The 25,955-nt window shown below is 68.2% G+C and overlaps 3 protein-coding genes and 2 non-coding genes across 18 annotated transcripts in view; 2 read left to right on the top strand and 3 right to left on the bottom strand.

The window, feature by feature from the left end:
* The first annotated feature begins 310 nt into the window (after positions 1-310).
* VPS16 (VPS16 core subunit of CORVET and HOPS complexes) lies at positions 311-10,065 on the top strand. 2 transcript variants are annotated; one of them, XM_075499387.1, is made up of 24 exons: positions 311-456; positions 703-791; positions 921-1,018; positions 1,751-1,879; positions 2,257-2,401; positions 2,468-2,583; positions 2,923-3,045; positions 3,954-4,009; positions 4,215-4,304; positions 4,916-5,010; positions 5,774-5,850; positions 6,084-6,215; positions 6,324-6,451; positions 6,708-6,743; positions 6,957-7,065; positions 7,137-7,271; positions 7,357-7,465; positions 7,730-7,827; positions 7,913-8,017; positions 8,357-8,434; positions 8,686-8,855; positions 8,988-9,084; positions 9,283-9,386; positions 9,591-10,065. In XM_075499387.1, the coding sequence occupies exons 1-24, from the start codon at positions 404-406 to the stop codon at positions 9,733-9,735; spliced, it is 2,517 nt and encodes an 838-aa protein (XP_075355502.1). In that variant the 5' UTR covers positions 311-403; the 3' UTR covers positions 9,736-10,065. The 2 variants fall into 2 exon arrangements, with proteins under 2 accessions (XP_075355502.1, XP_075355503.1); XM_075499388.1 differs by lacking the exons at positions 311-456; positions 703-791; positions 921-1,018 and adding an exon at positions 1,067-1,236.
* Positions 10,066-10,423: 358 nt separating this feature from the next.
* IDH3B (isocitrate dehydrogenase (NAD(+)) 3 non-catalytic subunit beta) lies at positions 10,424-19,446 on the top strand. Of its 2 annotated transcripts, none has more exons than XM_075499390.1 (12): positions 10,424-10,503; positions 10,775-10,855; positions 12,584-12,682; positions 13,532-13,652; positions 14,091-14,151; positions 14,662-14,794; positions 15,086-15,219; positions 15,664-15,766; positions 16,472-16,618; positions 16,738-16,832; positions 16,952-17,012; positions 19,272-19,446. In XM_075499390.1, the coding sequence occupies exons 1-12, from the start codon at positions 10,468-10,470 to the stop codon at positions 19,347-19,349; spliced, it is 1,149 nt and encodes a 382-aa protein (XP_075355505.1). In that variant the 5' UTR covers positions 10,424-10,467; the 3' UTR covers positions 19,350-19,446. The 2 variants fall into 2 exon arrangements, with proteins under 2 accessions (XP_075355505.1, XP_075355504.1); XM_075499389.1 differs by lacking the exon at positions 19,272-19,446 and adding an exon at positions 17,420-17,710.
* A 332-nt stretch (positions 19,447-19,778) lies between these two features.
* Positions 19,779-25,955, bottom strand: part of DCTN1 (dynactin subunit 1) — a 63,824-nt gene continuing 57,647 nt past the window's right edge. For 4 of the 12 annotated variants that reach the window (XM_075499374.1, XM_075499375.1, XM_075499379.1 and 1 more), the window contains 13 exons: positions 25,453-25,529; positions 24,895-24,984; positions 23,444-23,533; positions 23,154-23,268; positions 22,903-23,064; positions 22,541-22,739; positions 22,137-22,324; positions 21,858-22,009; positions 21,567-21,667; positions 21,088-21,236; positions 20,780-20,901; positions 20,462-20,596; positions 19,779-20,212 (listed from right to left, as the gene is read on the bottom strand). In XM_075499374.1, the coding sequence (XP_075355489.1) occupies positions 19,994-20,212; positions 20,462-20,596; positions 20,780-20,901; positions 21,088-21,236; positions 21,567-21,667; positions 21,858-22,009; positions 22,137-22,324; positions 22,541-22,739; positions 22,903-23,064; positions 23,154-23,268; positions 23,444-23,533; positions 24,895-24,984; positions 25,453-25,529 (1,799 nt within the window). In that variant the 3' untranslated portion in view covers positions 19,779-19,993. Of the gene's footprint in view, positions 20,213-20,461; positions 20,597-20,779; positions 20,902-21,087; positions 21,237-21,399; positions 21,668-21,857; positions 22,010-22,136; positions 22,325-22,540; positions 22,740-22,902; positions 23,065-23,153; positions 23,269-23,443; positions 23,534-23,742; positions 23,839-24,424; positions 24,702-24,894; positions 24,985-25,452; positions 25,530-25,955 lie in introns of those variants that run through there. The other 8 variants (XM_075499384.1, XM_075499382.1, XM_075499376.1 and 5 more) reach the window with 7 other exon arrangements.
* LOC142409626 (small nucleolar RNA SNORD57) lies at positions 20,674-20,742 on the bottom strand. The gene has a single exon (XR_012775721.1). It is a non-coding gene; the product is annotated as a small nucleolar RNA SNORD57 (small nucleolar RNA).
* On the bottom strand, positions 20,969-21,039 carry LOC142409627 (small nucleolar RNA SNORD56). The gene has a single exon (XR_012775722.1). It is a non-coding gene; the product is annotated as a small nucleolar RNA SNORD56 (small nucleolar RNA).

The following is a 25,955-nucleotide window of genomic DNA, read 5'->3' as shown; positions in this document are numbered from 1 at the left end:
CGGGGGACACCTTGGGGACAGGGGCATCGCGGGTGCCCAGGGCAGGAGGGCCCCGTGCTGGGGACAGGGGGGACCAGGGACCCCCGGGGTGCTGGGGGCGTGTCATCCTGGGATGGCGGCAGGGGACACCCCGGGGACAGGGGACACCCCGGGGACAGGGGACCCCGGGGCCTGGAAGCGGGCAGGTGGCCGTGCCCTTACTGAAGATGGCGGCGGCGCCGCACCACCGTGCCCTCACTGAAAATGGCGGCGGTTCCCTTTCCCCTCTCCCCGTGCCCTCACTCAAGATGGCGGCGGCCAAGCCGGCGTCACGGGGGGCGGGGCGGGGCGGGCGGAAGCGCAGGCAGAAGTGCAGGCAGAGGCCGTGCCGCCGGCAGCGCCCGGCCCGGCCCGGCCCGGCACCATGGACTGTTACACGGCCAACTGGAACCCGCTGGGCGAGGAGGCCTTCTACCGGTGAGGGGCGGCCCGGGCCCGGGCCCGGGCCCGGCACCGGCCAGAGGCAGCCCCTCCCCGTCCCTGGGGCCGGTGGGGTGGGCCCCGGGGCCGGCCGGGGCTGCTCGGGGGATCTCGGGGCTGGTCGCGGGCCCTGGGGCTGGCTGGGGGGTCCCGGGGCCGGTCAGGGGGTGGGCACCGTCCCTCGCCCCCCCCCCCCCGTCCCTGGCTCTGCCGCCTGTCCATCCGTCTGTCCGTCACCCGCAGGAGGTTCGAGCTGTACGCCATGGAGTGGAGCCTGAAGGAGGACCTGCGGGACTGCCTGGTGGCAGCCGCCCCGTACGGGGGACCCATAGGTAGGGCCGGGCCCCGGCCCCCCGAGACCCCGCGCTGGGGCGGGAGCCACGGGACGGGGGCCGTCCCGGGCCCCCGCGGTGACGGCAGAGGGGCCGCGGCTCAGCCGGAGCGTCCCATCCCGCCCGCAGCTCTGCTGAAGAACAACGCCCGGAAAGAGAAATCCCCCACTGCCCGCCCGCTGCTGGAGATCTACTCGGCCTCGGGGCTCCTCCTGGCCGGCATCCCGGTGAGCCGCCCCGGGGTCGGCCGCCCCCTCCTTTAAGCTGCGCCCCGGGTGCTCCTTGGAGGTCTGCGATGTGCCAGGGAGCTTGGGACAGTCCCAGCCGCCCCTCGGAGGACGCCGGAGGCTGTAGCTCTCTGCCCCTCGCAGCGATAAGCCCACGGGCAGGGGGACGGAAAGGGCTCGCCGGTGGCACCGGCTGGGTTTCCAGCTGGCTGTTGCAGGTGAATCACTGGGCTGCGAGGCTGGCAGTCACCTCTGCCTGTGCCACTCGCTTGCGTGCCCTTGGGCAGCCCCTCTGGTCTCTCCGTGGGGAAGCAGGATGCTGCCATGTGTCCTCGGCACCCTAAGCTGTCCGGGGCGATGGCTCCGTGCAGCCCCCTGAAAGCTTTGGAGAAGCTGCTCGGGAGTGGTGCTGCCTGCGAGGGGGGAACGGGGAGAGCTGTAGGGAGAGGGAGGCTGCCCAGCCCTGGGAGAAGGGGATGGGAGCAGCAGCGTTGGGGCCGCAGGAGCATCCTCCGTTCCCCGCTGGCCGGGGCAGACACAGGGCAGCGAGGACGTGGAGGGATGGGGAGAGCTGCCGCGAGGGCCGGGCCCTGCGGAGCCAGGGCACTGGAGCTGCGGATGCCCAGCTGTGGCCGTTGGTTTCACGTACGTCTCCTGGAGGGACGTCTCTGGGGCTGGGCCGGCCGGGAGGTGAGCAGCCCCGTGGCGTGCTCACGTGTCTCCTGCCCGCAGTGGAAGAGCGGCCAGCTGGTGCAGCTGGGCTGGACGGCCAGCGAGGACCTGCTGTGCATCCAGGAGGACGGCACCGTTCTCATCTACAACCTCTTCTGCGAGTTCAAGCGCCACTTCAGCATGGGCAACGTGAGTGGGGCAGGACCGGGAACTCGAGAGATGCCCGGGGTTGGGTTTGTGCGACAGAGAAGTGAAACGTTGTGAGGCCGCACTGAGCATCCCCCCAGCCCCGTGGGGCACAGTGGGGAGCCTGGGGCTCTCCCAGCCTCCCTGCAGGGCTGCCTGCCTTTGGGAATGAGCTGGCAGCCGTCCCCATGGCCCCTGGGGCCAGAACGATCCCCTCTTCACTGCAGGAGCGCGGCCTGTCTGAGCTGGGGCACCGGCCAGCAGCACAGCACAGGGCTGGGCTCGCTCCTCCCCGGGGCGGTTTCGTTCCCGGAGCGGCGGCAGCGCGGTGCCGAGCCCCGGCTGCCCCGGCCTGGCCCAGCTCTCTCTCGGTGGCACAGGAGGTGCTGCAGAACCACGTGCTGGAGGCGAAGGTCTTTCACACGGAGTACGGCACCGGCGTGGCCATCCTCACCGGGGCACACCGCTTCTCCCTCACCACCAACATCGACGACCTGAAGCTGCGCAGGATGCCCGAGGTTCCCGGTGCGTCCCCTCCCCGCTGCCCTCGGCTCCGGCCGGGCGCGGGAGCCTGACGCTGGTGCCCGGCAGGTCTGCAGAAGCCACCCTCCTGCTGGGCCGTGCTGTCCCAGGACAGAGTCACCATCGTCCTGCTGGCGGTCGGACAAGACCTCTACCTCCTGGACAACACCTCCTGCTCCGTGGTGGTGAGCGAGCTGTGGCGGGTGTCCACGGGGAGCAGGGCGGTCTGCAGCCCCCGCACGCACTGGCAGGTCCTTCCCCTGTCCCCCGCTGTCCCACGGGCTGCTCTCCAGCTGCCACCTTGCTGGCGGGTCCGTCCGTCCCCCGTCCCACGGGCAGGCGTGTACAGCAGGGACACCCGGCCCCGTCCTGGGCAGGGGCAAAGGGCTGAGGGTTGAGCAGGCGCGGGGTGGGAAGGGATGCCCTCGCTCCGACCAGTCCTCAGCCCCTTACGCAGCGTTGGTGCCGGTGTGTGGCATGTCCCGTGCCCCCCGGGAGTGACCCTCTCCCTTTCCCTGTCCCAGACCCCCCCTGGAATGAGCCCCTCCGCCGGCGCCTATCTGCAGATGGCCGTGTCTTTCAACTACCGCTGCCTGGCACTCTTCACCGACACCGGCTACATCTGGATGGGGCTGGCCACGCTGAAGGTGAGCGTCTCCCCTCCCTCCCCGTCGCGGGGCATTAGAGTCTCAGCTCACCCCTTCTCTTCCCGTCTGGCAGACAGATCCGGCGGGGTGCGGTGTCCACGCAGGTTCCCTCGGGGTCCCCGTGGACGCGGGTCTGCAGGGCAGCCTCGCTGCTGCCCGCAGGCATCTGCGCTCCTGGATCCTCGGGGGATCTCTTTTGCTCTTCGCCTGATTTTATACCTTACTCCCCACTCTTTCTATTTCCAAACCTACCTTTTTGCTGATCTCGCACCTCCCTTTCTCTGTCCAAACCCTCCCCAGATAAACAGCCCACCACTAGTTACTTTTTCCCTATCAGCCACAGTTGTGTTACAGCCATACCCAAACTCGGTGGTTCTAGAACTGTTTCTTGGGTAGCCACAGCCTTATCACCACTGCCGACGTGGTCACTTTGGTGTAGGGGCCTTGCTTGCGAGTCTTGATTCTGCCCTGCAAACTCCCCCGCGTTGCGGGGCTCGTGCTGGTGAGGTGCTGGGTGCCTTCCATGCCCTCCGAGACCAATCCTTCTCCTTCCGCCTTCGTTCGCTCACCGGGTCTCAGTTGAGCACGAGCAGCTTCTCGCTCTACGTGCAGGCAGGCTGTGTGCCGCAGCAACGGAGGGATGTTTCTCACACTCGGTTTAAGTGCTCACACAGCATCCTCGCCCTTCGGCTGCGTCAGCCGCAGCCCTGGCTGCTTCCAGAGCTAGAGACGGGGCCGGGTGCTCCCGCAGGACCCGCTCACGGTGTGGCACCCGCGCTCCCGGTGCCCAGCCTGGTCTGTGCTGCTCATCCACCGGCAGCTGCCCTCGGCGCGCGGCCCCGGCAGCGCAGGCGATGCCGCCCGTCCCTGTGCCTCTGTCCCCCTGACCCAGCTCTCTCCTGCCGCAGGAGAAGCTCTGCGAGTTCACCAGCAGCATCCGATCCGCGCCCAAGCAGATGGTTTGGTGAGTGGTCTCCCCGCCAGCCCCCTCTGCCCCCGGCCGTGCCCGCCTGCGCTCCCCCCGTACCCTGAGCCTTTGCCGGGGTCCGCTCGGCTCTGCGGCCACCCCGCTGCCTCCCGGGGCGAGCGGGACCCTCTCGCGTCCCCGCTCCAGGCGTGGGGGGCTGCAGCCGGGCCGGGGTTGAGCCGGGGCTGGGGCTCCCTGGCAGGTGCATGCGTCCCCGGAGCCGGCAGCGTGCCGTGGTGGTGGCCTGGGACCGGCAGCTGATGGTGGTGGGGAACTCCACGGAGTGCATCCAGTATCCTTTGGGAAGAGGTGTCATATCCGAAGGCCGGCCCAAACTGCAGGCCTCCGTGGGCCCTCCTTGGGCCACCGCCGTCTGTGTCATGGGTGGGGGGGGCTCCAGGAACAGCAGTGGTGTCAGCAGCCCCCCGGGACAGCCAGAGGAGGCTGAACTTGTTCCTCTCCTCTGCGTTCTTGTCACAGTCTCCCCTGCCCGGCCCTGGCTAACCTGGTCCTGTACAGCAGTGAAAAGCCCTCCCGCCTGCCCCCCCAGCCCCTGCCCCCCTGCCCCAAGCCTTCCTGCTGAGGGGATCCCGCTCCCCGTCAGCTCCGAGAGCAGCGCTGGTGCTGGGAGCCACCGAAGCCCCCGTGGCTAGGAGCGCCGTCCCTGCCGAGGTCCAGTCCCAGTTCCCCAGGGGCGAGGGCTGCCGTGGGTGGGGGGGATCCCTGGCCCTCCCACGTGCCGATCCCATGCCCTGCTGCCTCTCCGTGGAAAGGGGGGGTGCGAGCCGAGGGGGGACGGGGCTCCAGGGGGTCGCTCCTTGGCATCGCTGGGGCTGGCCCTCAGCAGGGCTGGGCTGCCCCCGGAGCCGCTTTCTTCCCGCGAGCCCTTAGCAGGGAGCGCAGGTTTGTCCTGGATGAGGACTCCTACCTGGTGCCGGAGCTGGACGGGGTCCGGATCTTGTCTCGCACCTCCCACGAGTTCCTGCACGAGATCCCAGGTGAGACGGCACCGGGCGGCGAGGTTGAGCGGGACCCCCTGCGCCCGGGCAGGCAGGTCTCTCCTGCGCTGCTCGGCGCCCAGGATGCGACCCGTGACTGTGCCCCGCTCTGTGTGCGGGGGTCCGGCCTCCCCAGCCCTTTCTGGAGGCTCAGGAGGCGGCAAGAGCCCCACAGCGGAGTAGAGCCGTGCCCTGAGCCCCCCCAGCTGTCTAGCGCAGGGCTCTGAACCCAGTCCCTCGCCTGGCCCTGGGCTCCCTCCTTCCCCGGCACCGCGCCGGTTCTGGTCCCCTGCTTTGCCAGCTCTGCCGTGTCCCTGTGTCCTGAGCGGGGCCGCAGGCTGCCGCCTCGCCGGAGCCCCTGCGCTTTGAGCTGAGGCCTGGCACAGCTCGGCACGCCTGTTCCTCACCTCCTGCACTGCTGCCGCCGACGCGCTTCCAGAGGGGAGCTGCCCGGGAGCTGCCGCGGCTCTGGGTGGGGGAATATAGCTCCTCGGGACCCACGTGTCCTGGCAGCCGCCCCTGCCTCCGTCTGTTGGACCCTTGGCTTGGCGTTTACTGGGGGCTGCAGTCGCCAGGGCTGGAAGAGCGGCCCCGAGCTGCCCGTAGACACAGCTCAGCCCTGCCGAAGGACGGTGCCGGCACGGGCTCTCCTGGGGTCCCAGAGCTGCGGGCAGGGAGGGTGGGGAGCAGGTTGCAGCGGGTGCAGGTGATGTGCCTGGGCTGGGGCACTTCTCTCACACGGTTTTTTTTCCCCTCTCTGCAGAGGCCAGCCAGGAGATCTTCAAGATCGCCTCCATGGCCCCCGGGGCACTTCTGCTGGAGGCGCAGAAGGAGTACGAGGTACGGCCCGCTGCCCCGCTCCGGGTCCTGCCTGCCCCGGGAAGGTTGGGGTGGCTCCGGTGCAAACCGCTGCCAGCGTTATGCTGCGGTGATGGGAAGGGGGAGATCCCAGAGGTCCCCGCTGGGGACGAGGGCTCCCTTGGCCCCCAGTCCCCGGGGTGCTGGGGCTCCCAGGGCTCACCCTGGCCGGTGAGCACCCCACCGCTCTCCCCATGGGCTGTGCTCCCTTGCAGAAGGAGAGCCAGAAGGCAGACGAGTACCTGCGGGAGATCAAGGACCAGAAGCTGCTCCCGGAGGCGGTGAGCCAGTGCATCGAGGCGGCCGGCTATGAGCACGAGCCGGACACCCAGAAGTCGCTGCTGAGGGTGAGCGAGGCGCAGGGAGGCTTTGGCTGCGGCCAAAAGCATCTCCCTCCCGGCTGGCGGTCGTGCCATGGCCGGCACGGCCCCAGCGCCGCACGCCTCTTCCCGCAGGCAGCCTCCTTCGGGAAGTGCTTCATCGACAAGTTCCCCCCGGAGAGCTTCGTGCGCATGTGCCAGGATCTGCGGGTGCTCAACGCCATCCGGGACTACCAGATCGGCATCCCCCTCACCTTCACCCAGTATCCTCCATGGGACAGTGCATGAGCCGGGACCCTGGGGCGGGTGCGGGGTCTGGCCCAGGCAGGATCGGTGCTGTTGGGGGCTCGGGGCCCTGCTGGGGCGGCCGCCTCGTAGCTGAGACCCCTACGCTCATCGCACCCCGCAGAGCTGGCCCTGCCGCCGTACGCGCCGGGGCTGGCCCAGCCGGCTCGGGGGTGCTGCCAGGAGGGGGCCTGGGCTCCGTGGGGTTTTGTGGTCCCTTGACTGTCCCCACAGATACAAGCGGCTCACCATCGAGGTCCTGCTGGACAGGTAAGGGTCCCCGTGAGCTGGGCATGACAGCCCCGTCCCTCAGCAGCCTGGGCCGAGGCGGCGTCCGGCCACGCTGCAGTCCCCGTCCCCGCGGTCTCTGTCCCCCCGGCCGGGCGCCGAGTGAGCTCAGGGCCCCCCGCGAGGCCGGCCGAGATGCCCAACTCCTCGGACCCGTGCGGGGCCGTGCCGCTGACCCCCCGTGTGCCACGCCAGGCTGGTCCTGCGGCGGCTCTACCCCCTGGCCATCAGGATCTGCGAGTACCTGCGCCTCTCGGAGATCCAGGGCGTCAGCCGCATCCTGGCCCACTGGGCCTGCTACAAGGTAAGGCGGCAGCTTGGAGGGCTCTGCCCGTCGGGGACGGTGCGGAGACCTCTCTGCTCGCGCCCTTGCAGGTGCAGCAGAAGGACAAGTCCGATGAGGAGGTGGCCCACGCCATCAACCAGAAGCTGGGTGACACGCCGGGCATCTCCTACTCGGAGATCGCTGCCCGGGCTTACGACTGCGGCAGGACGGAGCTGGCCATCAAGGTCTCTTGGCTGGGGCCGTGGTGGGATGGCTGGGGGGGTGCCGCACGTGGCGGCCGCGCGCTGACGACCCCTCTGCCACCTCCAGCTGCTGGAGTACGAGCCGCGCTCCGGGGAGCAGGTCCCACTGCTGCTGAAGATGAAGCGGAGCAAGCTGGCCCTCAGCAAAGCCATCGAGAGCGGGGACACCGACCTGGGTAGGGGTCGGGGCTGGGCAGAGGAGGGGCTCTGCAGAGGAGGGGAGGGATTTGGGGTCTGGGGGAGCCTGTTCATGGGCTGTGCCTTGTGGGGTGAGGGTGGCGGGAGCTGCTCGAGCCCTCAGAGCGGTGCTCGCCCTCAGCACAGGGCTCTGCCCTGCGCCTGGACGTCCCCTCGCTCCCCTCCCGGTGCTGCTCCCTGGGGCCAGCCAGGCCGGGCACAGGGACCTGTCCCCCCCTCCTGAACCACGCTGTCTGCCCCAGTCTACACCGTCGTGCTCCACCTGAAGAATGAGCTGAATCGCGGCACCTTCTTCATGACGCTGCAGAACCAGCCGGTGGCCCTGAGCCTGTACCGCCAGGTAGGAGCTGCCACCGCACGCCCGGCCCCCAGGAGCCTCCGCGGCGTCCGTCCCCGTGTGCCCTAACCCCCCCGTTGCTCCCCAGTTCTGCAAGCACCAGGAGCGGGAGACGCTGAAGGACCTGTATAACCAGGACGACAATCACCAGGAGCTCGGCAACTTCCACGTCCACTCCAGCTACTCGGAGAAGGTCTGTGCCCGGCGGCGGGAGGAGGAGAGGGGAGGAAGGGCTGGCGGGCTCCGGGTGTGGGAAGGGAGCTCCCCGACTCGTGTCCCAGGGCCGTCGTCCCCTCGGGGCTCTGTGCTAGCGGGTGCCCAACCTGCCCTGCGTGTGCTGGGAGGCCAGGGCCCTCTGCCCCTCTCTGGGGATCAAAGCAAGGCCTCGCAGAGCCGGAGCTTCGCCTTGGCCGTGCCTCGGCACCAGGCACCCCTCCTGCCCCACCTGGGGGGCTCTGAGGGTGCTGCCCCGTCCCCGCAGCACGCTGTCCGTGCTGGCAGGGGGTGAGGTGGCCGTGCTCTCTGTCCTCAGCGCATCGAAGGGCGAGTAGGAGCTCTGCAGAACGCCCTGGACGAGTACTACAAAGCCAAGAACGAGTTTGCGGCCAAGGTGAGCGCAGCCGTGGGGCCGGGGAGGTGCCGGGGGGGCTCCCGCTCTCCTGGGGCTGGGCAGGAGCAGAGCTGGGCATCGCTGGCGGGCACGGGGCCACCTCCGCTTGGCGTGGCACCACAGGTCCCCCTCCCCTCCTCCGCCACCACGGTGGGGTGGGCTGCTGCCGTCACTTGCTGGCGCAGGGACCCTCTGGGCCCCACGGGCAGAGCCGGGAGGGGGACCCTTTAGGCTGGCACTCTGCTCCCCAGGTGACAGAGGATCAGATCAAGCTCCTGCGGCTCCAGCGACACCTCCAGGAGGACTTTGACAAGCCCTATCTTGACCTCTCGCTGCACGACACCGTCTCCAACCTCATCCTGGATGGCCACCACAAGCGAGCTGAGCAGCTCTACCGGGAGTTCAAGATCCCGGACAAGAGGTCGGTCCTGGGGGGGGGCTCCTTGGTGCAGCCCCGGGGGCTCAGCCTAGGCAGGAACCGTGCCGTGGGGCTGGGGTCGGGGGGCTGCGGGGCACCAGCAGCTCCAGGAGCCGGCTTGACCTGCGTCTCCAGGTACTGGTGGCTGAAGATCAGCGCCCTGGCCACCCGCGGGGACTGGGAGGAGATGGAGAAGTTCTCCAAGAGCAAGAAGTCGCCCATCGGGTACCTGGTAAGAGATTTCCCTGCCGGAGGGGGGCCAGCCCTGCCCCGTGGGTGGCTGTGGGGCTGGGCCACACCGTGGGGCAGCAGGAGGGCACTGCGTGGAGCAGCCCAGGCAGGCTGGCGTGGGGCAAGGGCTGAAGCTGGGAGCCGGGAGGTCCCAGCCGCCAGCCCCCCCGCGCTCCCGCCCCCCTCCTCTCCTCCCCAGCCCTTTGTGGAGATCTCGGTGAAGCACCACAACCGCTACGAGGCCAAGAAGTACGCGCCCCGCGTGACCCCCGAGCAGCGCGTCAAGGCCTTCGTCCTGGTGGGGTGCGTCGGCTTGGCCCCAGCCCGGGGGCGGCTGGGGGTGCGCGGGGAAGGGTCGGAGCCCGTGGGAGCGGCTGGTGCCCTGTGCAGCGCGGCTGGGGGCTCGGGGGGCTCAGGGGGTGGGTGAGACCCCCAGGAGCAGGTGGGTGGTGCTGGCGGGGCACCCTGGGCCCCCGCACGCCCCCCCAGCTCCCCGCTCTGCCGCAGGGACCTGGACCAGGCGGCCGACGCTGCCATCGAGCACAAGAACGAGACGGAGATGAACTTCGTCCTGTCCAAGTGCACCGCCAGCACCGACGCCGCCGTGGCCGAGAAGCTGAACCGGGCCCGAGCCCAGCTCCTGAAGAAGTGAGCCCACTGCGGGGGGGCTCCAGCCCCCCGTCCTGCCACTGGGGCCACTCCGGGCTTCTCAGCCCTGTCCCCCCCAGCCCAGGCTCGCTGCTCCCCCCGGCCCCCCCCGCCTCCCCCTTGCTGCGGGGTGTCTGTGCCCGGGGACGAGGGCAGGGTGGCAGAAGGGGTCCGTGTCCTGCGCCAGCTCGCAGCTGCCCCGCGGCCGGGGTCTTTCTCGCTGGCTGTGAAGTACAGCGGTGGGACCCCCCGTGCCTGCGCGGCCCCCACCCCGCGGAGGGCAGGGGGGGCCCCCCGCCCTCTCCCTTCTTGTTCAATAAAGAGCGGAGCTCGCCGTCCTGTCTCCTGGTGGGAAATGCTGGGCACCCCCCTTGGCACCCCCAGCCTGCTGGGCACCCCAGCGAGGGGCCGCGGGGCTCCCGGGGACACCGGCCCGGGGCAGGGTTACCGGGGGGGCTGCAGGGCGTTCGGGGGGTGCTGGGGGCCCGGAGGGGGCCTGGGGAGCTCTGGAAGGGCGGGGGGGGATCCCTGGGTGGCCCCAGGGTGCCCTGGGCGAGCGCTGGGGGGACCTGGGGGTCTCTGGGACCCTTGGGGGGGGGGGGGGGCGGGGGGGAGTCCCCTCCGTGCCCCGCCCGCCCGCCCGCCAGGGGGCGCTGCAGGGCTCGCCTCGGCCCCGCCCCTTGCGCCCCACCTGCTCCCGCCGTGCCGCAGCCGCGGTGCATTGTGGGGCGGCGAAATGGCGGCGCTCAGCGTGGGGCGGGCGGCGGCCCGGGTGAGGGGCGGGGGTCGGGCTGGGGGGGTCAGTCCGGGCTGGGGGCGTCAAACCGGGTGGGGGGGGGTGGGCTTGAGGGGTGAAGGGTCGGTGTGGGCTGGGGCTGGTCGGCACAGACCGGGGCGGGGGCTTCGGGCTGGGGGCTGCGGGGCCGGGCCGGGCCGGGCCGGGCCGGGGGGGCTCAGCCCGGAGCAAGGGTCGGCCTGGGTTCGGGGTGGGTGGGGGCCCGTCCGGGCTGGGCTGTCTGACCGTCCCCTTGCCTCTGCCCCAGGGCCTCCTGCGCGCCCAGAGCCTCGGGGCCTGGAGGGGCCTGCGTGCCCCCGCCGCCCTCCAGCAGATCCCGCGGGCCAAGGTGAGAGCGGGGCTCCCGGCGCCCCCGGGCCCCCCCCGAGCGCGGTGAGCCCCCAGCCCTCGCGGCAGGGCGCGGAGCTGCCGTGGGGGGCAGGGGAAGGGGGGAGAGCGAGGGGCGGGCAGCGGCAGCCCCCGGGCGGTGGAAGCGCTCCCCGGCAGGCTCCGCTCGGCGGAAGCAGCTTTTCCTGCTCTCGGGGCGGCGTGTCCTCCGGCCTCCCCCCTCCTTCCTCGGAGGTTCCTCTCCGGCCCCCGGCTCGGCCTCCCCTGTGTGCAGGGGTTGCCGGCAGGGTTGCGATGGCGAGTGTTTTTCTGCTGCTACAGCTAAAACCAGTAGCCGGAGTGCAGCATTGATTGCAGTAGTGAAAATCCGTTTGATCCAGCCCTTCCTACTTAGTCCTAAGTTTACCGTAGCTACCTGTAGTAGTTAACATAAATAATACAGGAAATAACGCAATAATTATTAGGGATTGAGTAAGGTAAGAGCGAGCGGTAGCTTAGCACACCCAAGCGTTATTCAGACTCTGTGGTCAGGAGATAAGAGTTGCGATGGAGAGACGAGTTGTTTTCTGTGGGACTAAGGGTGGAAGAAACAACCGAAGTGCCAGGTAGCAAATTGGCGTCGTGTTCGTCGCGTTCAGACCGACAGGATGGTGAGTTCCCCTTAGTAAGCGAAGGCGCCTTACGGTATTGTTTAAGACACTGAAGGGAAAGGCTCAGCCCTGAGACTGCTCGTTTGACCTTGAGCTGGGGCCCGTGCCGCCGTTCCCTCTGCAGATGCTTTGCTTCTGCTTGAAATTTAGGTAGGCGAGGTTTTCTGCCCTGGAACTTGATTCTGAGATATTAAAAATCAAAAGTAAAGGCTATCTTGTCTTTCTTTTCCCACGTGCTCTTTCATTTCGCCTTTCCGTGATCGCCGTTTGCCTACGCTTCGTGTCCCTGACACACGTGCTTTTCCCACGTCCTACGGCGTTGCTGCTTGTTTACTCCTTTTGTTGTCCGATGAAACTGTTGGGCGCGGTTCCCGTCTCTGACTGTGACTCTCTAGTCCCTGAGGCTGGTTCTGTGAAATCTCTTGCCTGGAGGTCAGCTCTGTACAGGGAATTACTTGCGAAAGAAGATGGGGATTAGTAAAAGGACTGTGTGAAAATAGGAGGCAGCTGCGGTGGGGGAGCAGGCAGCATTGATTTGGAGGTGGATTCCTGTGGAAGGTCTCAAGAATTATCTTTGAGACTGATTCTGTCTTCAGGACCAAAAAAAAAGGCATGCTCAACGAAAATCTGCGAGGCAATGTGAATACAAGAGGAAGAGGAGACTGTTGCACAGGAAGGCTTAGGAGACCCCGAGGACGTGAAGTAGAAACGAGGGAAAACTTAATAACGTGAGATTGTGCTCTTAGCTCCCAGTAAGGATTTCTGCTGTACAGAGGGAGAGACCGTACCTGGAAATGCTGCTTGAGGAAAGGGTCTTCAGTTGCCAGTGGGTCGCGGGATATCGGGTGTCTCTGCTGCACGGCGTGTTCATAACGACACAGGAGCGGGACCTCTCTAACTTAATGCTCGCTGTTAGTACTGCAGTAAACTTTTGTTACTAAAAACTGTGCTAGGGGTGCGGGTATTCTTCAGGTTGTAAGTAACCTCCTTGTAGTTCGCTGCTGGCAGGTTAGGGGTCGCGTTGGGATTAGGCTCTGGGGTGCAGCAGACGGTCTGACTGTTCTTTGCCTTCTGTGCAGTCAGAAAATGCAAAGTCTGAGAGCACGTTCCAGGTCACCATGCTGCCCGGAGACGGAGTGGGCCCGGAGCTCATGCACGCCGTCAAGGAGGTGTTCAAGGTAACGGCTCCCGCCCCTCGGTGGGACGGGGTGGACGGAGGAGGGAGGAGCAGCAGCTGCAGAGTTGGCTAAAGATGCTGCTGATCCAGAGACCCTCCGGGACCAACCTGTCTGTCTCCTCCGGTGCAGAGGAGAGCCGGTTGTGAAAACCCTGGGATCCCACCCTTTCCATAAATAGGTTCAGCCTGAGCAGCAGTCTTGCAAACTGTCTCGTTCTTCGGTGTGAAAATATTCCCAGCCTGGGACTGTGTCCTGGAGCCAGCAGAGGCTGGGTCCATCGCCCGCTCAGTCCTCCTCCCTCTGCTGAGGCAGCAGCAAGCACTGATGCTGTCCGGGCCGGTGACAGGGAGGACACGGGCCATCCTCGCTGCTCCTGTCGGGAACATGGCCGCAGGGCTGTCGTTGCCCGGCTGTCCCAGACCCTTTATGTCCTTCTGACCTCCTTCCTAATCTGTGATGAGCCCTGCTCTCGGGCAGCAGCGTCAGAACTCGAGGAGGAAGTCAGGAGTTAGTAGTTCCGTCTTCTAACCCACGAGTTCTGTCACTTCAAAGGCAGCAAACGTGGGGTTGTCTGCTGCGATATCGGTTACGCAGCTGAAACTGTAATTACAGTAAGGAAAGGGAGTCCTGGTGTTAAAGGTGACAGAAAACATCATTGTTCAGTTGGAACTGAAGTGACCCAGAGGTCCAGGTTCCCTCTTCTTGCTGAGCAGGCAGTCGGGCTGGTTTAAGGCGTCATGTCCCGCTCTCCGAGCCCGCTGACGGCGGCCCCCTAACGTGTAGCGTAACTTCCCTGCCGAGTCTCTGATCTGACGGGGCGGCGGCTCTTTCTCTGCATCTCTCGCGCAGGCTGCCAGCGTGCCTGTGGTCTTCGATGAGCATCACCTGAGTGAGGTGCAGAACATGGCGTCGGAAGAAAAACTGGATCAGGTGGTTGACTCTATGAAGGAAAGTAAAGTGGCCCTTATAGGTAAGGACGCGCGCTGGCTGGCTGTGCAGCAAGGAGGGGCTCTGCTCTGCCTGCAGGAAACGTTGCCTTATCTCAAACGCCATTAGGTGCTTTCAGAAATTCAGAGGAATTTCTGTGGTTAGGGCCTGGAGAAGGAAGCACGCTGTCTGTAAGCTAAGCAGCAAATTACTGAAGTACTTACTGAACTCTACCAAAGGGGAGGTTGTATCTGGCTTCTGCTTTTGAAACGAGATCTCCTAGTATGGCCCAGAGAAGCAAAGGGCCTCGTCACGGTCCTGTGTAGCGAGAGGTCCGTCTCCACGCTTGGCTGAGGTTCTCTTGAAGCACCCCCTGTCCCAGCCCTTGCTGCCCTGTCCCCTGGGTTCAGGCGATGTCCTTAGCGGCCGCCAGCACGCTCCGCGCTCTGTGTTCTTACTCCTGCTCAATGTTGTCCCGCAGGCAAGATCCACACCCCCATGGAGTACAAGGGAGAGCTGGCTTCTTACGACATGAGGCTCAGGTGAGCTCAGTCCCCTGCTCGGCTGCCAGGGCTGGGCACCGACACGTCAGTCGCTGGGAAAACCGTGTTGCGCTTGGTCGTGGTGTTCTGCCACCGAACCGGGGGCTGAAGGAAGCGAGTCCAGGGCAGATGGGAAATTAGTGTGTTATCGGGAAGCAAAAGATCCTGAGGGACTGTCTGTGGCCAGGAGCTGCCTCCGATGAGCGATCCTGCTGCCCGCTTCCTTGGGGTCCTGGGGAGGAGGGGAGGGTGGCGGGAAAAGGGACAGTGGTGGCCCGCCTCGACAGAGGGTCGTCAAAAAGCCGTTCTGTGACGAGGTGTGGCTGTGAGGGGAAAGGTAGATTGATAGACAGACAGACAGACAGATAGATAGCGATGGGAAGGCATCTTAGGAGGTGGGGAGCTGTTTGCACCATCACCAGCTGTTACCCCCAGTACTTGTAGGGAACAGCCACTGCCCCAGAAATCGCTGATGATGAAATGCCGGCTCTGCTGCTGCTTCTCTCGCAGGCGCAAATTAGACTTGTTTGCAAATGTTGTCCATGTGAAGAGCTTACCAGGCTATAAAACACGCCACAACAACTTGGACCTCGTGATCATTCGTGAGCAGACGGAGGGGGAGTACAGCTCTCTGGAACACGAGGTACGGGAGCCTCCCTCCAGCCCGCGGGTGCTCTGGGTGACAGCGATGGAATTAGGAGAGTATTTAGGGATGTGCGTACACGCAGACAGTGATGGCTGCAGGAGGGATAATGCCAGAAAAAAACGGGACGTGGGTATTAAGGAACCTCTTGACGGGGGGTGATCCGGCGTCAGGCAGACACCTCATCTCTGTCTCGAAGTGCCGGACTGTCGGCGTGGTGTGGGTTGGTGAGGCAGGGTGCCGGGCTGCATGGCGCACGCGACGGCTGCTCACACTCCCTTTCCTGTCCAGAGCGCAAAGGGAGTCATCGAGTGCCTGAAGATCATCACCCGGGCCAAGTCGCAGCGCATTGCCAAGTTCGCCTTTGACTACGCCACCAAAAAAGGGCGCTCTAAGGTCACGGCTGTGCACAAAGCCAACATTATGTGAGTGCCACAGGAGCGGGGCTGGAGCGCAGTCTGATCATCAGACACGCGGCTGCTGTCACGTCTGGGACCTTGTTGCTCTCGGCTTTTGATCCCGATCGGAGCAGTGCCAGTCTGGTTCCAGCGGGGCTGGGCTTTCCCTGGGAACAGCGGTTTTTCCTCTCTGTACGGTCTCGTCTCCAGCACGAGGCCCGACAGCTGCGTCCTGGAGGCTTTCAGCTGAGAAGGGGAAAGGCTCTGGCATCGAAAGCTGATCCCTCATTGCTCCCCCTGGGCCCCGTTTCGCCATCTGTGGCTGTGGGTGTGCAGTGGTGTGGGGCGCTCTGGGTTGCCTGCCTCCCCCTGCCCCGCTGCGGTGGGACGCCAGTTGCTAATGGATTACCTGCTGCTGTAATGACTTCACTGCTGTCCTGCAAACCCTTCGATGTGCTTCTTGTCTCGCAGGAAATTAGGCGATGGGCTCTTCCTGCAGTGCTGTGAAGAAGTGGCAGAACTGTACCCCAAGATCAAATTTGACACCATGATCATCGACAACTGCTGCATGCAGGTGAGGATCCCGTTTCCCTGCCCCAGAGCCGCTCTGCACCGCCTGCTGCTGCTGGGGCAAGCCATGGAGATCTGAAACCTGAAAAGCTGCTGCCACGGACAGCGCGGCAGGTCCAGGTGGCCACCGGGGCCCGAGGTTTGCTCCTTGCACAAGGCAGGAGCCTTCTCCCTGCTCTGCTGCAGGTGAGGGCCGGAGCTGCAGGGATTGAAGGTGGTAGGGGCATTTAGAGTCACAGAATTATTTAGGTTGGAAAAGACCTCTAAGATCGTCGAGTCCAACCGTTAACCCAGCACTGCCAAGTCCCACTAAACCGTGTCCCGAAGTGCCGCATCTACACGGCTTTTAAATACCCCCAGGGATGGTGACTCCACCACTCCCCTGGGCAGCCTGTTCCAGTGCTGGACAACCCTTTTGGTGAAGAGATTTTTTCCTGATATCCAACCTAAACCTCCCCTGGCGCAACTCTGTCTCATCTGGGCATGCAGAACTCTGCCAGGTGACGTAGGTCTGTGGCTCCCGAGCCGTTTCAGCAGGGCTCCCCCTGCTCCCGGCTGTCACTTGAGCCCAGTTTGGGGATGTTTTCAGACACGGTGGGTCCTGCTGCTCCACCGGATTTGTGTACCCTGCCCTGTCCCGAGGGCTGTCGAGCTGCCTGCAGCCGTGTTAGGTGTGGGGGCCTCACATCCTCCCGTTCCCTCTGTGCAGCTGGTGCAGAACCCCTACCAGTTCGACGTCCTGGTCATGCCGAACCTCTATGGGAACATCATCGATAACCTGGCGGCCGGCTTGGTGGGCGGCGCCGGCGTGGTTCCTGGGGAGAGCTACAGCGCCGAGTACGCCGTGTTCGAGATGGTGAGGAGTCTCGGCTCCCCGGAGGCTGCTGTGCCGTACCAGCGCCCCGGGTTATCTGGGGGGCTGCTGGGGACAGGGGCGTGGAAGACGGTCCGTCACCGTGGCTTCTCCTCCCGCAGGGCGCCCGCCACCCCTTCGCCCAGGCCGTGGGCAGGAACATCGCCAATCCCACTGCCATGCTGCTCTCGGCCGCCAACATGCTGCGGCATCTCAAGTAGGTGCCTTTCGCGGGCGGGTGCGGTGGGGTGGGCGGCGCTGCCTCCGCCCTGCCGGGGCGTGTGGGCAGCAGGGGCTGACGGAGGGACTGACCCGCGGCTCCTCTCCTCTCACCAGCTTGGAATTTCACTCCAATTTGATCGCGGATGCGGTGAAGAAGGTGATCAAAGTCGGAAAAGTGAGTGTTGGGCAGCCGGCCTTGCCGCGTGTCTGTAGCTGCGTGAGCGTTGGTGGTAGCGAGCTGCTCTGCGTTCTCCCTGACGGACACGTGCGAGTCTCGGACCTCCTCACCCGTGTCCAGCTCAAAACCCCCGTGCGTGCCGCTGCGGCTGTAGTCGGCTGCAGTCAGCCTCTGCGCTTGGCTCGGGGATTGCTCCTGCTGCCCGTAGCGGTGCTTGCTGGCTCGGGACGGTCTGGCAGGGCTGGGGGACGTCGGACGGCCTCTTTCTCGCGTGCCGCCCCGCTGGGGTCTCTGGCAGGGTGCGTAGAGGGAAGCTGCTCTCCTCTCCCTTCTCGCAGTCACTTCACTCAGTTCACGATCACGTTTCTCCCTTGTTTCTCCCCTTCCCTGTGTTGGATTTTTAGGTTCGGACACGGGACTTGGGCGGTTACTCCACCACTTCTGACTTCGTGAAATCTGTGATTGACAACCTGCACCCCCACTATGGTGCCTAGGAACCCCGCTCGCCCCGGGGCGTCGGGGACTTCACTGCACCCTGCGGCAGCTTCCCGTAGCTTACAGCCCAGCAGCGCGGCCTTCCCCCTCCCCGCCCGGCACAGCTCGCCCTGGCCGAGGTTCCCTGGTGCCCCGGGGGAGGAGGAGGAGGAGGAGGGCGAGGGCGGCTCTCGTCCTGCCCGGCCCGGACCCCAGTAACCACCCCCAGTCACCACCAGCGGGGATTGCTGGAGGGACCGAAGGCAGGGCTCCGTTCGGAGCGAGGATCCTGGGGTCCCTCCGGTTCACGTAGGCAGCGTCTCCGCTGTGCCCTCTGTGCGAGGAGGGCAGTGCGGATCTCGGGGCCTGCTGGGGCGACTCGGGGGTGGCCGGGCAGCAACCCAAGCTCGGCAGGCAGCTCCCAGGGACAGCGGGACCACGGTTACTGTAGGAGCCTTCTCCTGCCCTCAGAGGCTTTAGCAATAAATGGGACCACAGGGCTGAGGCCCCACATCCGGGAACGCGCAAGGGCAAGCTGCTCACGCAGAGTGAGGGTTCCCCTCTCTGGCACAAGCCCGTGTGTCGGGAGAGGAGGCTGTGCGGCTTTGTCACCTGCCTGCTGGGGACCGGTGCTTTGCCCCCCACTGTGAGTTTGTGGCCGGTTTCTGAGAGCCGGGGGATCTGCCTGGTGAGCGCAGGGCTCTGAGCGGAGCCACGCGGGGTAGGGCAGCGCCTCTGCGTGCAGCGAATGCTTGCCCCACCGCAGGGTGCCCAGGGCTCTCCAAACTGCTGCCCTCCCTCACGGCAGCACCCTGAGCTCTTTGCCCGGCGGTGTAAGCCCCTGGAGCCAGTGTGGCTCCCGGGGGGCTGGGGACCAGCAGCGGCGTGGGGCTGGGCTGCAGAAGCGCTTGGTGGGGCCAGGGAAGCTCAGCCCTGGCAGGCGGCTGCTGTGGGCAGGGCACCGTGTGCGTGAGAGAGCGACTGGGGCTGCGTTTAACGCTGTGCTTTGTATTCGTGTTTGCAAATAAAGGGTCCAACACTTCCCTCCGCCCCTGCCCGGCCGGGTGCTGCTCCCCACCCGGCTGTGCCCCACACCAGCGCGGCTCAGGGCTGGCCCAGGCCTGGGGGAGCCGGGGCAGCTTGTAGGGCAACTGCCGAGGGCGCTTGGCCGGGGCCGGCAGCCGGGCTGGCAGCGAGCGCGGGGCCGTGCCTGCAGCAGTGGGATCAGGGCTTCAGCCAGGGGAAGGGCCAGGGCCGGGCACTGCTCCCGCACCACCACCGCTGCCAGCCCCTCACCGTCCCCTCCAGCCCGCTGGGGTGGGCGAGCCCGGGGAGCGGCTCTGCCTGGGGATGGGCTGCCACGAGAAACCCTCTGCTGCCTCAAGTCCTGTCCCCACCACAGCCTCCCTGGAAGCAGGCCCAGGGGCCGGCAGCCCCTGCCCTTACTGACCACCTCTGGTGTGGGGCTGCGGAGGCCCCCCCGTGGGGCCGAGGTAGCTGGGACGCCCGCGCTGGCACCGGGGGCAGGAGGCCCCGCGCTGGGGCCCACCCCGACACCGGCACAAGCGCAGACGGGGGGCACCAACGCTCGGAGCCCCTCTCCCCCGGCCTGGGGCATCGTCCGTCCTCCAGCAGGCCGTCCCCACCGCTCCGCCTCGCTGGGGCGCAGGGACAGTCCCTGGGGACCTCCCAGCAGCGCCAGCCCCCAGCACAGGACCAGGGGGTCCCCGCCCTGCTGCAGGGACCCCCTCCCTCCTCGCTAACGCTCCCCTCTCCTTGCAGGTGCGCACGGCGGACATGGGGGGCTACGCCACGTCCCTGGATTTCACCCAAGCCGTGATAGCTGCCCTGGATGCCTAGGGCCCCTCGCCTCGTCCTCCCCGCTCCCGCCCTGCCCGCCCGGTAATTTATTGCTTCCCTCTAATAAAGTGGCCGCTGCAGCACGACGGGTCTGCCCCGAGCGCTCCGAACACGCGCGGCGGCATCTCCTCCCTCCTCGCCCAGCCGAGCCGCGGCAGTGTGAGCTGCAGCCCCTGTGCCAGGAGCGGGGACAGCGCGGTCACCTCCTGCCTGGGCGAGGGGAGGCAAAGCCACGCCAGGGCCCCCCACAGCCTCTCCAGGCTCCTACCTGTGGCCTCCCAGCCGCAGCAAACAGAGACAGACGAGGATCAATGATCGCCTCAGCCCTTTATTGAGGTTCCATCATGCGAGCGGTTTCCTGCCCCCCCTGCACGGCGCAGGCTGCGAGCACGGCCCCACGACCGACGCCACAGGCAGCCAGAGCCCGGGCCACGGGGGGGCCGAGGAGCCCCAGGGGCTGCTGGGGCCTTGGCTGGGCCACAGGGACTTGCCCTGATCAAAACGCGTTTAATGCGGCTGCCCCGCTACGTTACGCTGCCGGGCACGCGGCTGCCGTGAAACGCTGGCGGGTTAGGAAGGGCCAACGCCAAGCTGACCTCTGGCCAGTCCGTGAGTCCATACTGCTGGAGCTCCACCCTGCTCCCCTAGTCCTCCTCCAAGTCCCTGGCCTTCTCTTTCTTCTTCTTCTTCTTTTTCTTCTTCTCCTCCTCCTCCTCCTCCTGGTCAGCCTCTACCGTTCGTTTCCTTTTCTTCTTGGGCAAGGCCTCTTCTTCCAGCCCATTCTCCTCCAGCTCCACTTCAGCCTCCAGCTCCTGCTGCTGCTTCTTCTTCTTTTTCTTCTTCTTGGGCTCTACGTCGTTCTCCTGAGGGGAAACCTGAGGTCGGCGGGAGCCCTGACCCACCCGGGCAGCCGCCCCAGCTCCTGCCTCCCTCCCCCTGCGGGGCCGGGGCTCAGGCCCCATCCCACCAGCCCCGCTCGGCTGCGGGACGGGACGGCTGGCCGAGGAATGACCGGCACCCCTTGCTCCGGCAGCCCGGCAGGCAGCAGGACAGGGCCGAGCCCGTCACGGCCCCCTCACAGGAGGGCGCCCACCCGCAGCCCCCGCCTTCACCTCCGGCTCCAGCACCGAGTTCTCCACCTCCTCTGCGGCCGCAGCCAGGGCCTCCAGCCGCCGCTTCTCCCTCTTTTTCTTCTTCTTCTCCTTCTTCTCCTGCTTCCTCTTGACCTCGGCCACCACCTCGCTCGCCTGCCAGAGCAGAGGGGGAGCTCATCAGCCGGGGAGCGTTCCCAGCCCAGGACCCGTCCCCGCCCGCGGCACCGGTCGGATCAGCCTCATTAAATCAGTCTTTTCCCTCCACAGCGGGTCAGGACGGCACTTTGACATCACGTCCGACAGCGGGGCCTGCCCGCCCGGCCCCAGCAGCCTCACCTCCACCACGGCCTCCTTCATCACCTCCAGGTTCTTGCGGGGCGGCTCCCCCGTCTCGTAGAAGGCCAAACGCTCCTCCACCTGCTCCCGCAGCTTGTCCCCGAAAACGCTGGTGGGGACTTCTGCGAGGAGAGGAGAGGGGCTCAGCACCCCCGCCCAGCCTGCCCCAGCGCCCGCCCGCCCCGCGCTCTGCTCAGACCATAGGCGTCACCATTCACGCAGTGAGATGCTGTTGACGAAAAATACTCCCATCATCGCAGAGGCCGCCCGGGCCCCCGGCCCCCTGCCCGCCCCGGCCCCGCGGGCACCTGAGAAGCAGTCGATGCGGGAGGCGATGGTGCACTTGTTGGCCAGGTAGCGGGAGATGCGCCCCTTGTTCTTGGCGGCCGCTCGCCCGATGAAGGTGGAGTGGAAAATGAGCCCGTACTTGGGGGTGTTCCCTCGCGTCTTCAGAGCCCTGGAAGCGGCCGGTGGAGACGTCAGGGGCGGCACGGGAGCGCCCGGGGCCGAGGGCACCCCCAGACCGGAGCTGCCACCCCTCCACCGGCCACCCCAAGTCTCGCCCACGGGAGCACAGCACGACCCACGGGACAGACGCCTTCCCCCACGGCCCCGCTAACCTCCAGGGGTGCCCCGGGCACGGCCCCGCCGGGCGAGACACAAAGCCACGGTGGTCGCTCAGAGCCTGGGGCTGGCCGATCACTCGCGGCCGAGGCCACGGGGGCCCGGCGCGTCACAGCCAGCGGCCCAGGGGCCTGCCATCACCGCAACCACCCCGCAGCGGTACCTGAAAAGGGCTTTCTCGGCCCCCAGGATCTGCACCGTCGAGGCCGGGTACTTGGCCAGGTTCGTCAGGCTGCCGGCGTGGGAGATGAGGCGGGCGCCCACCTGGGACGGAAGAGGGTGGGGGTTACGGCTGCCCCCACCCCAGGAGCTCGGCTCCAGGCCGCGCGCAGCCCCCAGGCCGGGGATCAGCAGCGTGAGGTGTCAGCAGGACGGCTCAGTGGATTGACAGATTCACTCGGACATCATCTCCGCGGCCTGGGGCAGCCCGGGGCGCAGACGCGCTGGCACTCACCACCTCCCCGATGAGGGCCGAGAGGCTGGGAGCCACCTGGCTCATCTTGGAGCGGAGGTATTCCTGCAGGCCCTTGCGGTACTCGGAGAGCGAGATGACCCGGCTGGAGAAGCTCTCGATGTTGATGAGGTCGAGGGGAGAGATGTCCATCCCTGGAGGGACGGGCACCGGGGGCTGAGCAGCACCTCCCAGGGCGGAGAGGACCCCTCCTGCCGCGGCTCGCCCCCCGGCTGGAGCGCTGCGGCGGAGCCGCCGCCGCCGCCGCCTGTCCCCACTCACCCATGGAGGAGCGGGAGGCTTCCAGGATGGCCTGCGCCTTGGCGCCGTCCATGACGATCTCCTCCAGCCCCTCCAGGCTCTCCTCGCTCAGCTCCTTGCGGTTCCCGATGAATTTGGCCAGCCGGCAGTAGGTGTAGTTCTCCGGGACGATCTTGATCAGCTCGGGGAAGTGGTACCCGTACCACTCCCTGCGGGGACAGCGTCAGCGCCGCAGCCCGACCCTCGCCCCGCGTGTCCCCCCAGGCACGGCCCAGCCACGGCACCGTCGCCCCGGCCGGGCCGTGCTCGAGGCGCTGCTCTCCCTCCCCGTTCTGTACAGGCAGCCGGAGCGGCAGCTGCCTGCGGTAAGCGTGGGGAGACGGGCCCCTGCCGCCCCCACCTCCCGCCCCGGGGACCCCGCTCACCGCACGCGCATGGAGAAGGTGTTGATGTCCTTGTCCAGCTGGTCCAGGAGGCTGATGGACTGGATGATCATGTTGTCCACGCGGTTCACGTTGAACTTCACCTTGGCCCGGGAGTAGCTGTGGCCGAGGCCCAGCTGGGCCTTGGAGGCCGACTGGGCGGTGAGGCCCTTCACCAGCGCGTGGAAGTGCAGGCGGATCCCTGCGCGGGGACCGAGCCGTCACCGCCGCGGCTCCGGGGACGGCCCCGAGCGCTGCCCCCGATGGCAGCCGGTGCCCCCCGGCTCCTGAAGCCCCCCCCCCCCGGCCCAGTCCCGGCAGGAGCAGGGGCCCCGGCGGGGCGTCCCCTCCGCCGCCGGACTCACCCCGCAGGATCTCGGCCACCACCCCCCCGGTCTGGCACTGGTAGCCCAGCTCCTCCAGGATGGCGGCCCCGATCTTGGCGTCGGCGACTCCCAGCAGCGCCTTCTTCTTCTTGGCCGGCATGGAGGTCTCCAGCAGGAGCCGCAGGTCCTCGTGGAGGAGCCCTGCGGGGGGGCGGGGGGGGGGGTCAGCGGGGCCGGGCGCTTCCCCGCGGAGGGGACCCCGGCGCCCCCGGCCGCCGCCCCCCGCTCACCCTCGGAGACGGCGTTGATGTTCTCCAGGGCGCTCTGGGCCGACCTGAAGGGCGCGAAGGCCGCGAGCTTCACCACGTTGTGGAACTTGCCCACGCTGAGCACGCTCTCCTCCACCTGCGGGGCGCGGCGGCCCGGTGAGGCCCGCGGCGGGACGGGGCGGCCGGCGGAACACCCGGCCCGCGGGGCCGCCCCAGGGCACGCGCCCCCCCCCCCCCCCGCCGGCGCCGGCCCAGCCCCCCGGGCAGGACGGACCCGCTCCCCTCCGCGGCTCCCCGGCCCCGGCCCGTACCTGCGGCAGCAGCAGGCTGATCTCCTCCACCTCCCGCACGGCGAAGAGCGCGTACCCGGCGGCGTGCTCGAACAGCACGTGGAGCAGCACCTGCACCGGCACCGGTCACCGGGGGCTCGGGGCGGCCGCGGGCCCCGCTGCCGGCCCGCCCCGCGCTCCCCCGCCCCGGCGCGGCACAGGAGCCCCGGCCCCGGGCTCCGCGGCGCCCCGAGCCCGCGCACGCCCCTCCCCGGCCCCCGCCGGCCCCGGCCCGGCCCGATGCGGGCGGATGCGGCCGGCCCGGCCCGCCGGACACGCACCATCTTGCCGCCGCCGCTGCCGCCGCCGCCGCCGCCCGGAACTGGCAGAGCCCCGCCGGAAGCCCGCCCACGGCCAATCAGCGGCCACCCCTCCGCGCCTCCCACCAATCAGCGCACGCTGTCCTCGACGGAGCTGCCGCCAGCCAGTCAGGTAGAGAAGGGGGCGGTCCCACCTACCTTTGCCGCCTCTGCCAATCGGGCCCAAGAACTGCCGCGGCCGCCCGCCCCTTCCTGCCCCCCGGCCAATGGGGGCCGCCCGCGCGCCGCCCGTTCCTTCCCGCGCTCCGCTCCCCACCCCACGCCGCGCGCTTCGATGCGCGTCCCCGTCCCCCCCTCCCCCCCGCAGCGGGACCCGGCCCCCCCCCCACGCCCCCCGAGCCCCCCGGCCCCCCCCCTTCCCCCCCCGGCCCCGTCCCCCCGGTCCCCCCCAGCCCCCCGGTGCCGGCGCAGGCAGGCGCGGGGCCGCGGGCAGGTTCAGGGCAGCTTTATTGGCGAGCACGAGGGCCGAGGGCCGAGTGCCGAGGCCGGGGGGGCCGCAGCCCCGGGCCCAGCCCCAGCCCCGCGGGAGCGGGGGGCTCCAGCGCCCCGGTGCAGCCCAGGCCGGGGGCCCGGCGGCCGCAGCGTCTGACGGCGCTGGGGGGGGGGCGGGGCGCGGCAGGGCCCGGCTCGCCCCGGGGCGGGGGGGGAAAGCGGCTCCCGGGGAGGGGGACGGGGGAAGCGGCGGGGTGCCCCGGGAGCGGGGCGGCGGCACGGCGGGGGGAGCCGCCGGGGCCCCGGCTCCGGGGGACGCGCAGGGCGGGGCGGCGGGAGCGCGGGGCGGCTCAGGGGCCGAAGTGGCTCTGCAGGCGGTGGAGCAGCGCGGGCGTGAGGAGCAGCCGGTGCGCCTGGCTGTGCCCGGGCGGGCAGGGGAAGGTCACTCTGCCGTAGCACGCCATGCCCTCCTCCTGCTCCTGCTTGGCCTGCAAGAGCGCGGCAGCCGTCGGGGGGGCGGCCGGGGCCGGGCCGGGACCTGCAGCCGGCGCGGCCCCCCGAGGGACGGCTGCCGGGGGCCCCGAGCCGAGCGACCGGGACGGAGCGCGGAGGATCCTGATCCGCCCCCGCCCTTCGGCCGCTGCCCCGGGGCCCCCGGCCCCCCAGGAGCGAGGGTCTCACCTTCAGGAAGGAGGAGGAGGGGAAAACGCCGAAGTTGGTGGGGACGCTGGCGCCCAGCTGCTGCTGAACCATCTCCCTCATGGTGTCGTCCTGGGGGGAAGAGCACGACGAGGTCACCCCCAGAACCGCGCCGCTGCCCCGCAGCCGCTCCTGCCCCTGCGCGCAGGCTCGCCGCCCCGCAGAGCCCCTCGCCGCCCCGCGGAGCCCCTCGCCCCCCTGCGGAGCCCCTCGCCGCCCCGCGGAGCCCCTCGCCGCCCCGCAGCCCCGGGGACAAGCCAGGGGGCTCAAACCCGGCTTTGCTTCCGAAGGGGAAGGGGGCAGCACCTCTCCCCCCGCTGCCGCAGCCAGAAGTGCCGCAGGACACACCGAGGGGACGGCAGCGCCGAGGGGACGGCAGCGCCGGCTACAGTGCCCGCACCGGGACGCTCCCGTTCATTCCCCCCACCGGCCTGGGGGGACGGGAGGGCTGCGCCTGGGGTGCTGCCAGGACGCCCGGCCCCTCGCTCCAGCAGCACCCGGAAAGCCGCCCGCAGCCCGCGCGGCAGGAGCTTGCCTCACCCTCAGGGAGTCGATGCTGTTTTTGAGGGTCCACAGGCGGGCCGTCTGCTCCAGCAGCCGCGCTGACGAGCTCCTCGCTGCGGAAGACAGGAGGTGAGAAACGCACGGAGGAGGCTGCGCGGGCGTAACGGCAGCACCGGCGCTTGTCCAGCGCTCTTTATCCCAAACGCCTCCGGCGCGGAGCACCAGGGCCCACCTCGCCCAGCCCGGACGGACGGCGAGCCTGCGGCTGGGCGCAGGCCGGCACCGCAGCACGAGCAAGGCAACGGCCGCCACCGTGCCGGCTCACCCGAATGCCGACGCAGGGGAGAGGGAGGTTTACAGGAGGGAGGAGACGGAACGCGTCCTCCCGGGGCTCGAGATCCAGCCAGCCACGAGCCGTGGGGCACGATCCGGCGTGTGCAGAGCACCGGCTCGGCCAGCTCAGGTTCTTTGTTACCGGAGGTTTTGCGGGGGCGAGAGGCTCCCGGCTCAGCCGGCAGCGCCGCTGGGAAGAGGCCGAG

The sequence above is a fragment of the Mycteria americana genome, chromosome 4 (assembly GCF_035582795.1).
Source record: "Mycteria americana isolate JAX WOST 10 ecotype Jacksonville Zoo and Gardens chromosome 4, USCA_MyAme_1.0, whole genome shotgun sequence".
In the NCBI taxonomy this organism is placed as follows: Eukaryota; Metazoa; Chordata; class Aves; order Ciconiiformes; family Ciconiidae; genus Mycteria; species Mycteria americana.
This window is presented reverse-complemented; position numbering and strand designations above follow the sequence as displayed.